Genomic DNA, 12,939 nt, shown 5'->3' with positions numbered 1-12,939 from the left:
ATTCAAAGAGGAAGTGAGGCACATTCAGATGGAAAGTTATGGCAACAATGGAATGCATTTTTACTATGAATGAGATCTGAAAATCTTATACAAGTGTCATATTAAATCCGAGCTGCTTTTCGACCTAGCGACACATTCACAGAGAGACGCAAATGAAACGTGGTTGGACAGATCAAGTGCTTTTAATAGTCTTTGTGAAATACAAGAGGCTCAAGGAAAGACAAATACTGAGGCCTTTATTTTAGCAACACAAGCGTGAAAAACCAGAAGAACCAGTCACATTGAACAGAGTGTGAGGAAGGAAGTTACTCTAGTGTAACGCTCGTGTTTGGTGAGTGAGTTTGAGGATGCAGAGTAAACGTCTTGTACTATGTGAGCTGATGACATCATAGGGGTTATCTCAAAGTGAGCTTCAAACTATGCTTTGTTTGGAAAGATGACGTGGCACGAGGAACTGTGCCACAAGCCAAGGTCACGCAGATTGTTTTGATTGGAGACGGCGCGATAAGTCACGTGACGCATGAAAAGATAAACACACATTCTTTTCCAAACGCCACTGTTTCTGAAATAACTTCACTCCTTCCAAATATTATGGCTAAGCATGGAGGAGCTAAACAGCTGATTGTGCACGTGGTGCAGTGGACATGCGGCGGGAACAGATTGAAGTTTTGAAAAAAGACTTCTTGAAGTTATTCGACGTGGTTGATAAAATGGAAATCAAAACATTCATAAGTGGACCTCTTCCAAACATCGACAGGAGGATAAACAAGTTTAGCCGGCTTCTTCAGCTGAACACATGGCTGTCCAAAGAGTGTTCCCCTAGAGGACTACACTACATTGAGAACTTCTATCTATTCTGGAAACAAGAGGACCTGTTTAAGAGAAATGGCCCCCACCTATGCAGAGGTGGAGTGAGGGTGCTGACAGAGAACCTGCTCCACGCTCTGAGGCATTGGACTGGGCCTGGACAGGGTCCTGAGCAGATAGTTAGAGAAAAGAGGAATGAGCGAAGAATTCCTGCTCCATCAGCCAGAGACCAAGCCAATGTTTCAACATCAACAGCACCACAACCTCAGCCTCCACCAAAGGATTCATCAGCAGCTGCTCCACCATGACCAGCAAAGGATTCAGCTCCGGCTGCTCCACATTCACCTCCACCGCCTCCAGCAAAGGAACAATCTTCAAAGGCCTTGGACCCATCTGTGACAGGCCCAACAACATCCATGTCATTGCCCCTGCCTTCAGACCATCCCTGGGTTCCCCCTACAACATCTACTCCCACTAAAGATTCATCATTCTCCTTCTCCACCCTCAACCAGGGTCCTTCCCAGCCATTTTGAAAGTCTGATCAAATCAGGCATTAAGATGGCTCCACTCACGCCCAATATGGCAAGATCAAGGGCTATGTCAATACTTATCAACTCTTCCCTGCACAAGCCGACTACACCAACAAAAGCCCCACCACCCATCCCCCCTCGCCTCTCACCTGGTCCCAAACTCTCCTTGGCTACAAAAGCCCCACCACCCATCCAACCTCGCCTTTCACCTGGTATCTCCCGTAGCTAGGGTGCACTGGGTCTCAGCGTTGCCGGGACTTATTGTCATATTAAAAATCAAACCAACCCGGGGCCCTATGTAAAAAGACCCCCCCCCCTAGTGCTATTTCTGTAGTCACATCACACAGATGGGAAAACAAAATGCGAGTCAGGCCCAATCTGAGAAATGTGATTTATATTCCCTGTGAAAAGATGAAGCCCAGTCCCACTGAAACTAGTCTGAAACTTGCTGTGCTAAATGTCAGATCCGTATGTAACAAATCACTCTTAATTTAATTTGAATTAATTTAAGTTTATTTCTTCTTATAATCTTGATTTTATGTTTTTAACTGAAACATGGCTTGACAAAAACACAGGAAATGTAGTTCTGATAGAATCTGCTCCACCCAACTTTAAGTTTGAATCTGAAACATGAGAAAACAAAAAAGGGGGTGGAGTCTGTGCTGTCTTTAGAGTTAAAAAAATTACCCGCAGGTTGTCTTTTGGGGTGTTTTCATCATTTGAGTTTGTATCCTTTAAAATGGAGCTAAAACAGTCTCATTCTCTTCATTGTTTTATACAAGCCTCCCCAGCACTGCCAAAGTTTTATTGATGATTTTACTGAGATGCTTTCAGTCATATGCACAGACTTTGATGGTTTGGTCATTACAGGTGATTTCAATTTGCATGTTGATAATATTTGTGACAGAAACGCTAAAGATCTTGATGCTGTCCTTGAAACCTTCAGTCTTACTCAACATGTGAGAGGCCCCACCCACAGCAGAGTGGCCCCACCCACAGCAGAGTGGCCCCACCCACAGCAGAGTGGCCCCACCCACAGCAGAGGGCACACTCTAGATCTCATAATTACAAAAGGGGTAAATATTTCAAATGTTAATGTGATCGATGTTTCTCTGTTTAACAAACCCTCCAGCTCAGCTGCCGTTAGAACTCATTTCCACTTCCAAGTGTAATGAGTTTGCATTATTCTTTAATGACAAAGTTCAGGGCATTAAAAATGCTATAAATCCCACAATGCAAAAAATTACCCTAAAACCACCAAGACACTTAGAGCTAACTCACTTTGCACCTGTAACTGACAAAACTGTCCATGAGATGCTGCCTCGATGTGTTACCCACCAGATTTCTAAAGTCTGTGCTGAACAGTTTGTTAGCACCATTCACTCACATAGTTAACATGTCGCTTCAATCTGGAACATTCCCAATGTCTTTGAAAACTGCGGTCATAAAGCCTCTCCTAAAGAAGAGCAGTCTTGATGCCGCAGTACTGAGTCATTACCGGCCCATCTCTAATCTGCCATTTTGGGGCAAAGTCCTTGAAAAGGTTGTTTACAACAGTCACATATTTCCTCTTAATAAACAACTCATTTGATGTTTTTCAGTCAGGTTTTAGACCTCATCACACTGAGACTGCTCTTGTCAAGGTGACAAATGACATCTGCCTGAACACTGACACGGGCAAAGCCTCAGTCTTAATTCTGTTAGATCTGAGTGCTGCTTTTGACACTGTCGATCATGGGATCCTCTTACAGAGACTAGAGGACTGGGTGGGCATCACTGGCACTGCCCTAAACTGGTTAAGGTCCTATCTGGAAGACAGGAAGTACTTTGTTGAAATTGGTAGCTGTGTCTCAGACCACATGACCCTGACCTGTGGAGTGCCCCAAGGGTCAGTCCTGGGTCCCCTTCTGTTCAACCTCTACATGCTGCCGTTAGGTCAGTTGATACGCAGTGAAAATGTGTCCTATCACAATGATGCAGACGAGTCAGATCTATGTTTCACTGTCGCAGGTGAATATGGGCCAGTAGATTCACTCTGTCACTGCATCCAACAGATCAGTTTGTGATGCAAAACAACTTTCTCCAGCTGAACTCAGACAAGACTGAAATAATCGTTTTTGGCCCACAGAAACAAAGAGAAAGTGTTAGTGTCACCTCCAGAGTCTCGCTCTAAAACCTACAAACCAAGTTAGAAATCTGGGGGTAATAATGGACTCAGACTTGAACTTTAACAGCCACGTCAAATCAATAACATCAGCAGCTTTTTACCATCTAAAAAACATTGCCAAAATCAAAAATATAGTGTCAAAACCAGATTTAGAGAGACTTATCCATGCGTTTGTCTCCAGTAGATTAGACTGTAACGGCCTGCTCACTGGTCTCTCCAAACGAGTTGTAAAACAGCTGCAGTACATCCAGAACGCTGCTGCTCGGGTCCTGACTAGAACCAGGAAGTACCATCACATTAGTCCTGACTAGAACCAGGAAGTACCATCACATTAGTCCTGACTAGAACCAGGAAGTACCATCACATTAGTCCTGACTAGAACCAGGAAGTACCATCACATTAGTCCTGACTAGAACCAGGAAGTACCATCACATTAGTCCTGACTAGAACCAGGAAGTACCATCACATTAGTCCTGACTAGAACCAGGAAGTACCATCACATTAGTCCTGACTAGAACCAGGAAGTACCATCACATTAGTCCTGCCTAGAACCAGGAAGTACCATCACATTAGTCCTGCCTAGAACCAGGAAGTACCATCACATTAGTCCTGACTAGAACCAGGAAGTACCATCACATTAGTCCTGTTCTCAGGTCTCTGCACTGCCCCCTGTGGCTCAGAGAAGAGACTTTAAAGCAGCTCTGCTTGTGTACAAGTCTCTGCAATAGCCTGGCACCAAAGTACATCTCAGACATGTTAGTGCCATATGAAGCATCTCAGACTCTGAGGACCTCAGGGACCAGCCTCCTGCTGGTGCCAGAGTCAGGACTAAACATGGACCGGCCTCCTGCTGGTGCCAGAGTCAGGACTAAACATGGACCGGCCTCCTGCTGGTGCCAGAGTCAGGACTAAACATGGAGCGGCCTCCTGCTGGTGCCAGAGTCAGGACTAAACATGGACCGGCCTCCTGCTGGTGCCAGAGTCAGGACTAAACATGGACCGGCCTCCTGCTGGTGCCAGAGTCAGGACTAAACATGGACCGGCCTCCTGCTGGTGCCAGAGTCAGGACTAAACATGGACCGGCCTCCTGCTGGTGCCAGAGTCAGGACTAAACATGGGCCGGCCTCCTGCTGGTGCCAGAGTCAGGACTAAACATGGACCGGCCTCCTGCTGGTGCCAGAGTCAGGACTAAGCATGGACCGGCCTCCTGCTGGTGCCAGAGTCAGGACTAAACATGGACCGGCCTCCTGCTGGTGCCAGAGTCAGGACTAAACATGGACCGTCCTCCTGCTGGTGCCAGAGTCAAGACTAAACATGGACCGGCCTCCTGCTGGTGCCAGAGTCAGGACTAAACATGGACCGGCCTCCTGCTGGTGCCAGAGTCAGGACTAAACATGGACCGGCCTCCTGCTGGTGCCAGAGTCAGGGCTAAACATGGAGAATCTGTGTTTCAGTTTTATGCAGCTAAAATCTGGAACATTCTTCCTGAAGATGTGAGACAGGCTTCTACTCTGACAATGTTCAAATCTAAGCTAAAACAGTTTTGTTTAGCTGCGCATATGACTGAAACAATTTGTTTCTTTGCACTCTTCTCTTTTGTTTGTGATTTTATTAGTTTAGAAAATCAGTTGGATTGATAATTTTTAATTTAGTTAATTTTATTGTATTTCTGTTTCTGTAATTTCTTTGTGATTTTAATGCATTTTTCCTGCTGTGTTTGAATTGCCTTGTGTATGAAATGTGCTCTACAAATAAACTTGCCTTGGAATGTTCCACAGTGGCATTAAACGTGTCAAACATGAAATTATTCATGTTTTTATTTTATTGTTTTTATTGCACGATAGCTTGGAAAAACATGCATTCTTTCTGTGCGGAGGGTATTTACAGTATATTTGTGTACATATATTTGGGTATGTGTATTTTAAGTGCAACTACTTCAAGTCGAGTCACATCTGAGTCGTAAGGGAAGTTGTTCGGGCGATACCTCAGAACAGTAAACAGATTATTCCATAAAAACAGCTGCTGTTAGTATTCTTGGATATAATTACAACTTTGGACGGTTGAGCCGCTTTATTCTCTTTTGTGTCTGTATTTTGGTACAATAAAACTCCTAAAGTCTGCACTTGCTCGTAGTTGTTCTTCTACATTAAAGTGACTGAAGTGCTGCCCCCACAGACGACTGTATCTATGGAGATAAGCAGGAGCTGGCACCAGAAAAGGTGCATATTGTACTTTAAAACAATGTGTAAGATAACAATAATAAATCATATAAGGTCAAAAGATGTAATAATGGTCAAACGTGTGCAACAGTAACAACAACAAACTGTAACTTCTGTATCTGTATCATAATAACTTTATATTTCATATGGATATATAATGAACGTTTCCATTACAATGATTGTTTTCCCTGAGGTTTTACATATGGAGTGTGCGCGTGCAGCTTCCTGGTGTGTGCGAGTGTGCGCGTGCAGCTTCCTGGTGTGTGCGAGTGTGCGCGTGCAGCTTCCTGGTGTGTGCGAGTGTGCGCGTGCAGCTTCCTGGTGTGTGCGAGTGTGCGCGTGCAGCTTCCTGGTGTGTGCGAGTGTGCGCGTGCAGCTTCCTGGTGTGTGCGAGTGTGCGCGTGCAGCTTCCTGGTGTGTGCGAGTGTGCGCGTGCAGCTTCCTGGTGTGTGCGAGTGTGCGCGTGCAGCTTCCTAGTGTGTGCGAGTGTGCGCGTGCAGCTTCCTGGTGTGTGCGAGTGTGCGCGTGCAGCTTCCTGGTGTGTGCGAGTGTGCGCGTGCAGCTTCCTGGTGTGTGCGAGTGTGCGCGTGCAGCTTCCTGGTGTGTGCGAGTGTGCGCGTGCAGCTTCCTGGTGTGTGCGAGTGTGCGCGTGCAGCTTCCTGGTGTGTGCGAGTGTGCGCGTGCAGCTTCCTGATGTGTGTGCTCGTGCAGCTTCCTGGTGTGTGCGAGTGTGCGCGTGCAGCTTCCTGGTGTGTGCGAGTGTGCGCGTGCAGCTTCCTGGTGTGTGCGAGTGTGCGCGTGCAGCTTCCTAGTGTGTGCGAGTGTGCGCGTGCAGCTTCCTGGTGTGTGCGAGTGTGCGCGTGCAGCTTCCTGGTGTGTGCGAGTGTGCGCGTGCAGCTTCCTGGTGTGTGCGAGTGTGCGCGTGCAGCTTCCTGGTGTGTGCGAGTGTGCGCGTGCAGCTTCCTGGTGTGTGCGAGTGTGCGCGTGCAGCTTCCTGGTGTGTGCGAGTGTGCGCGTGCAGCTTCCTGATGTGTGTGCTCGTGCAGCTTCCTGGTGTGTGCGAGTGTGCGCGTGCAGCTTCCTGGTGTGTGCGAGTGTGCGCGTGCACCTTCCTGGTGTGTGTGCGCTTGCAGCTTCCTGGTGTGTGTATGAGTGTGCGCGCCACATGTTGTATCACACACCACATGTTGTGTCACACACCACATGTTGTGTCACACACATGTTGTGTCACACACCACATGTTGTGTCACACACCACATGTTGTATCACACACATGTTGTGTCACACACCACATGTTGTGTCACACACCACATGTTGTGTCACACACCACATGTTGTATCACACACATGTTGTGTCACACACCACATGTTGTATCACACACATGTTGTGTCACACACCACATGTTGTATCACGTCACACACCACATGTTGTGTCACACACCACATGTTGTGTCACACACATGTTGTGTCACACACCACATGTTGTGTCACACACCACATGTTGTATCACACACATGTTGTGTCACACACCACATGTTGTATCACACACATGTTGTGTCACACACCACATGTTGTATCACACACATGTTGTGTCACACACCACATGTTGTATCACACACATGTTGTGTCACACACCACATGTTGTGTCACACACCACATGTTGTATCACACACATGTTGTGTCACACACCACATGTTGTATCACACACATGTTGTGTCACACACCACATGTTGTGTCACACACCACATGTTGTATCACACACATGTTGTGTCACACACCACATGTTGTGTCACACACCACATGTTGTATCACACACATGTTGTGTCACACACCACATGTTGTATCACACACATGTTGTGTCACACACCACATGTTGTGTCACACACCACATGTTGTATCACACACATGTTGTGTCACACACCACATGTTGTGTCACACACCACATGTTGTATCACACACATGTTGTGTCACACACCACATGTTGTGTCACACACCACATGTTGTGTCACACACCACATGTTGTATCACACACATGTTGTGTCACACACCACATGTTGTATCACACACATGTTGTGTCACACACCACATGTTGTGTCACACACCACATGTTGTATCACACACATGTTGTGTCACACACCACATGTTGTGTCACACACCACATGTTGTATCACACACATGTTGTGTCACACACCACATGTTGTGTCACACACCACATGTTGTGTCACACACCACATGTTGTATCACACACATGTTGTGTCACACACCACATGTTGTGTCACACACCACATGTTGACAGACCAAATATAATCAATAGTTATTGATTATTTATCACTTTGTTGGATCAGCACATGTGGAAATGCTCATTCTTATCACTCACTTCTTCCAGTTATAATTAGATTGGTCCAGGAACCTTCTGGCCAGAGGGAGCACGCTCTGTGAATCATTGGTTCACTTGTTTTTCAATTTAAAAAACTCCAAACAGCCTTTATTTACACTATAGTTCTTTCTTTATATATTTCATCTTAATATAAACAATGCACTTGATATTCTGATATTGTCCATGTTTGTGAACTTATGACATCATCAGTCACATTTAAACACACATTTAACACACATTTAAACACACATTTAAACACACATTTAACACACATTTAAACACACATTTAACACACATTTAACACACATTTAAACACACATTTAAACACACATGTGAAACACACATTTAAACACACATTTAAACACACATTTAACACACATTTAAACACACATGTGAAACACACATTTAAACACACATTTAAACACACATTTAAACACACATTTAACACACATTTAAACACACATTTAACACACATTTAACACATTTAACACACATTTAACACACATTTAACACACATTTAAACACACATTTAAACACACATTTAACACACATTTAAACACACATTTAAACACACATTTAACACACATTTAAACACACATTTAACACACATTTAACACATTTAACACACATTTAACACACATTTAAACACACATTTAAACACACATGTGAAACACACATTTAAACACACATTTAAACACACATTTAACACACATTTAAACACACATGTGAAACACACATTTAAACACACATTTAAACACACATTTAACACACATTTAAACACACATTTAAACACACATTTAACACACATTTAAACACACATTTAAACACACATTTAAACACACATTTAAACACACATTTAAACACACATTTAAACACACATGTGAAACACACATGTGAAACACACATTTAAACACACATTTAAACACACATGTGAAACACACATTTAAACACACATTTAAACACACATTTAAACACACATTTAAACACACATTTAAACACACATGTGAAACACACATGTGAAACACACATTTAAACACACATTTAAACACACATTTAAACACACATTTAAACACACATTTAAACACACATGTGAAACACACATGTGAAACACACATTTAAACACACATTTAAACACACATTTAAACACACATGTGAAACACACATTTAAACACACATTTAAACACACATTTAAACACACATGTGAAACACACATTTAAACACACATTTAAACACACATTTAAACACACATGTGAAACACACATTTAAACACACATTTAACACACATTTAAACACACATGTGAAACACACATTTAAACACACATTTAAACACACATTTAACACACATTTAAACACACATTTAAACACACATTTAAACACACATTTAAACACACATTTAAACACACATTTAACACACATTTAAACACACATGTGAAACACACATTTAAACACACATTTAAACACACATGTGAAACACACATTTAAACACACATTTAAACACACATTTAAACACACATTTAAACACACATGTGAAACACACATTTAAACACACATGTGAAACACACATTTAAACACACATTTAAACACACATTTAAACACACATGTGAAACACACATTTAAACACACATTTAAACACACATTTAAACACACATTTAACACACATTTAAACACACATTTAACACACATTTAACACACATTTAAACACACATTTAAACACACATTTAACACACATTTAACACACATTTAAACACACATTTAAACACACATGTGAAACACACATTTAAACACACATTTAAACACACATTTAAACACACATTTAAACACACATTTAACACACATTTAAACACACATGTGAAACACACATTTAAACACACATTTAAACACACATTTAAACACACATGTGAAACACACATTTAAACACACATTTAAACACACATTTAAACACACATTTAAACACACATTTAACACACATTTAAACACACATTTAACACACATTTAACACACATTTAAACACACATTTAAACACACATGTGAAACACTTTGTGTCAAACACTTTGTGGGCGTGGCATAAGCACCATGTGATCACAAAACAATAAATCCTCCTGTGAAACTGGCTCCAGGAACGACAGCTCAGCAATAAGTGACCCTCCATGACGGGCCCCGAGTCACAGGAAGCAGCCGTCTCACATTTATATTATAAGTGTGAGAGAAATAAACTAATATAAGAATCAAAAAACACTTTAAGTTAAAGACAGAAAGATGAAGCAGGAATATTCACAATATCAATATCTAATGTTTGTCTTTTTCACTGTATTTGCTCTGATACTTCGATCTGTTTGACCTTTTAAACAGACACATATTTAGTTTCATTTCTAAACGTTATTGAAAAAATCTATATCTAGTTTTTTTAAAAGTGTCTCAAACATATTAGTGGAGGTTTAATTATAAGAAAAATGTGAAAGGTGTAAAACAAATCACAAAAGTGCAGAAATATATTTGAAGGTTTACTACAAAACTGAATTGAATCAGCTCTTTTATATTATATATATTTATATATATATAAAACCCGGGCGACCCCAGCGGCGACCCGGGGGCCCCAGCGGCCCGGGGCATCCAAATAACTCGTATAATCCATGAATCCATGTTTCATTTAGAAAAGACGGTTATTGTTGTGCCATTAAGCACTACAAGTGTTGTTTTTGTGACTGGCCTAAGTTATGGTCAATGATCACAATGAAGATTAATAATTACAACGTTATTGTCTAATGTAACTTCCCTATACGTCTGGAGCCAGGTTCTGAGCAAAGTAATGTATGAAACAAATGTAATGTAATGTACATAATGTAATTACATTATGTACATTACATTACATTTATGTAATAATGCAGCGGTGAGGACAAAGCAGGGACACACACACTACAAACACTACACACTACACACTACACACTACACAATACACACTACACACTACACAATACACAATACACAATACACAATACACAATACACACTACACACTACACAATACACACTACACACTACACACTACACACTACACACTACACACTACACACTACACAATACACAATACACACTACACACTACACACTACACACTACACACTACACAATACACAATACACACTACACACTACACACTACACAATACACACTACACAATACACACTACACACTACACACTACACACTACACACTACACAATACACAATACACACTACACAATACACACTACACACTACACACTACACACTACACACTACACACTACACACTACACAATACACAATACACAATACACACTACACACTACACACTACACACTACACACTACACACTACACACTACACACTACACACTACACAATACACACTACACACTACACACTACACACTACACACTACACACTACACACTACACACTACACACTACACACTACACACTACACAATACACACTATACACTATACACTATACACTATACACTATACACTACACACTACACACTACACACTACACACTACACACTACACACTACACAATACACACTACACACTACACACTACACACTACACACTACACACTACACACTACACACTACACACTACACACTATACACTATACACTACACAATACACACTACACACTACACACTACACACTACACACTATACACTATACACTATACACTACACAATACACACTACACACTATACACTACACACTACACACTACACACTACACAATACACACTATACACTATACACTACACACTACACACTACACACTACACACTACACACTACACACTATACACTATACACTACACACTACACACTACACACTATACACTACACACTACACACTACACACTACACACTATACACTACACACTACACACTACACAATACACACTATACACTATACACATACTACTCACATACTACAAATACACTGCACAAAATACACACATACATACACACACACACTCACACACACACACACACACACACACACACACATACACACACACACACTCACACACACACTCACACAAACACACACACACACACACACACACACTCACACAAACACACACACACACTCACACACATACACATATATATTACTTTATGCAGAGCTTCTGGCGGCAGCTGCGTCGCCTTGAACAGCTCCGCCACTTTCGGAGACGACAGTTTCCCAGAAGAGTCCACCTGACACACGGCGTGGAGCCCCGAGTACTGCCGCTGCTCGTGCTCCGTGAGGGAGAGGAACGTCCCCGCGGCCGCAGACACCGCCGCCGCCACCGCACTACCGGAATCCTGCTCCATTCCCCGGTTTGACGCATGGAGCAGCTGCAGCCTCCACCGGGCTCAGCGCTCCCGGGATGAGGGGCCGGTTCTGAGGTGCGGACGCGGGCAGAGGGCAGTGTCCCCCCCGCAACAGCGGCTCCAGCAGCAGCGGCTCCAGCGGCGGGTGTTTCCCGGTGATAGACACACGCCCGCGGCTCCTCGCGCGCTCCTCGCGCGCTCCTCGCGCGCGAGGGCCGCGCTCCTCGCGCGCTCCTCGCGCGCTCCTCGCGCGCTCCTCGCGCGCTCCTCGCGCGCTCCTCGCGCGCTCCTCGCGCGCTCCTCGCGCGCTCCTCGCGCGCTCCTCGCGCGCTCCTCGCGCGCTCCTCGCGCGCTCCTCGCGCGCTCCTCGCGCGCTCCTCGCGCGCTCCTCGCGCGCTCCTCGCGCGCTCCTCGCGCGCTCCTCGCGCGCTCCTCGCGCGCTCCTCGCGCGCTCCTCGCGCGCTCCTCGCGCGCTCCTCGCGGCCTACTGTAGTTGTAGC

General features: G+C 43.6%; 1 protein-coding gene across 1 annotated transcript in view; it reads right to left on the bottom strand.

Moving 5' to 3' along the window:
- The window catches only part of reps2 (RALBP1 associated Eps domain containing 2), a 50,407-nt gene extending 37,946 nt beyond the window's left edge, over positions 1-12,461 (bottom strand). The window contains exon 1 of the mRNA XM_072439143.1: positions 12,239-12,461. Within this exon, the coding sequence (XP_072295244.1) occupies positions 12,239-12,439 (201 nt within the window). The 5' untranslated portion in view covers positions 12,440-12,461. The remainder of the gene's footprint in view (positions 1-12,238) is intronic.
- Positions 12,462-12,939: the final 478 nt, after the last annotated feature.

The sequence above is a fragment of the Eucyclogobius newberryi genome, unplaced genomic scaffold (assembly GCF_026437365.1).
Source record: "Eucyclogobius newberryi isolate DKJ021-1_F unplaced genomic scaffold, fEucNew1.0.hap1 SCAF_9, whole genome shotgun sequence".
NCBI lineage: Eukaryota > Metazoa > Chordata > Actinopteri > Gobiiformes > Gobiidae > Eucyclogobius > Eucyclogobius newberryi.
Note: the sequence above shows the minus strand (reverse complement) of the source record. Positions and strands in the feature narration are given on the sequence as shown.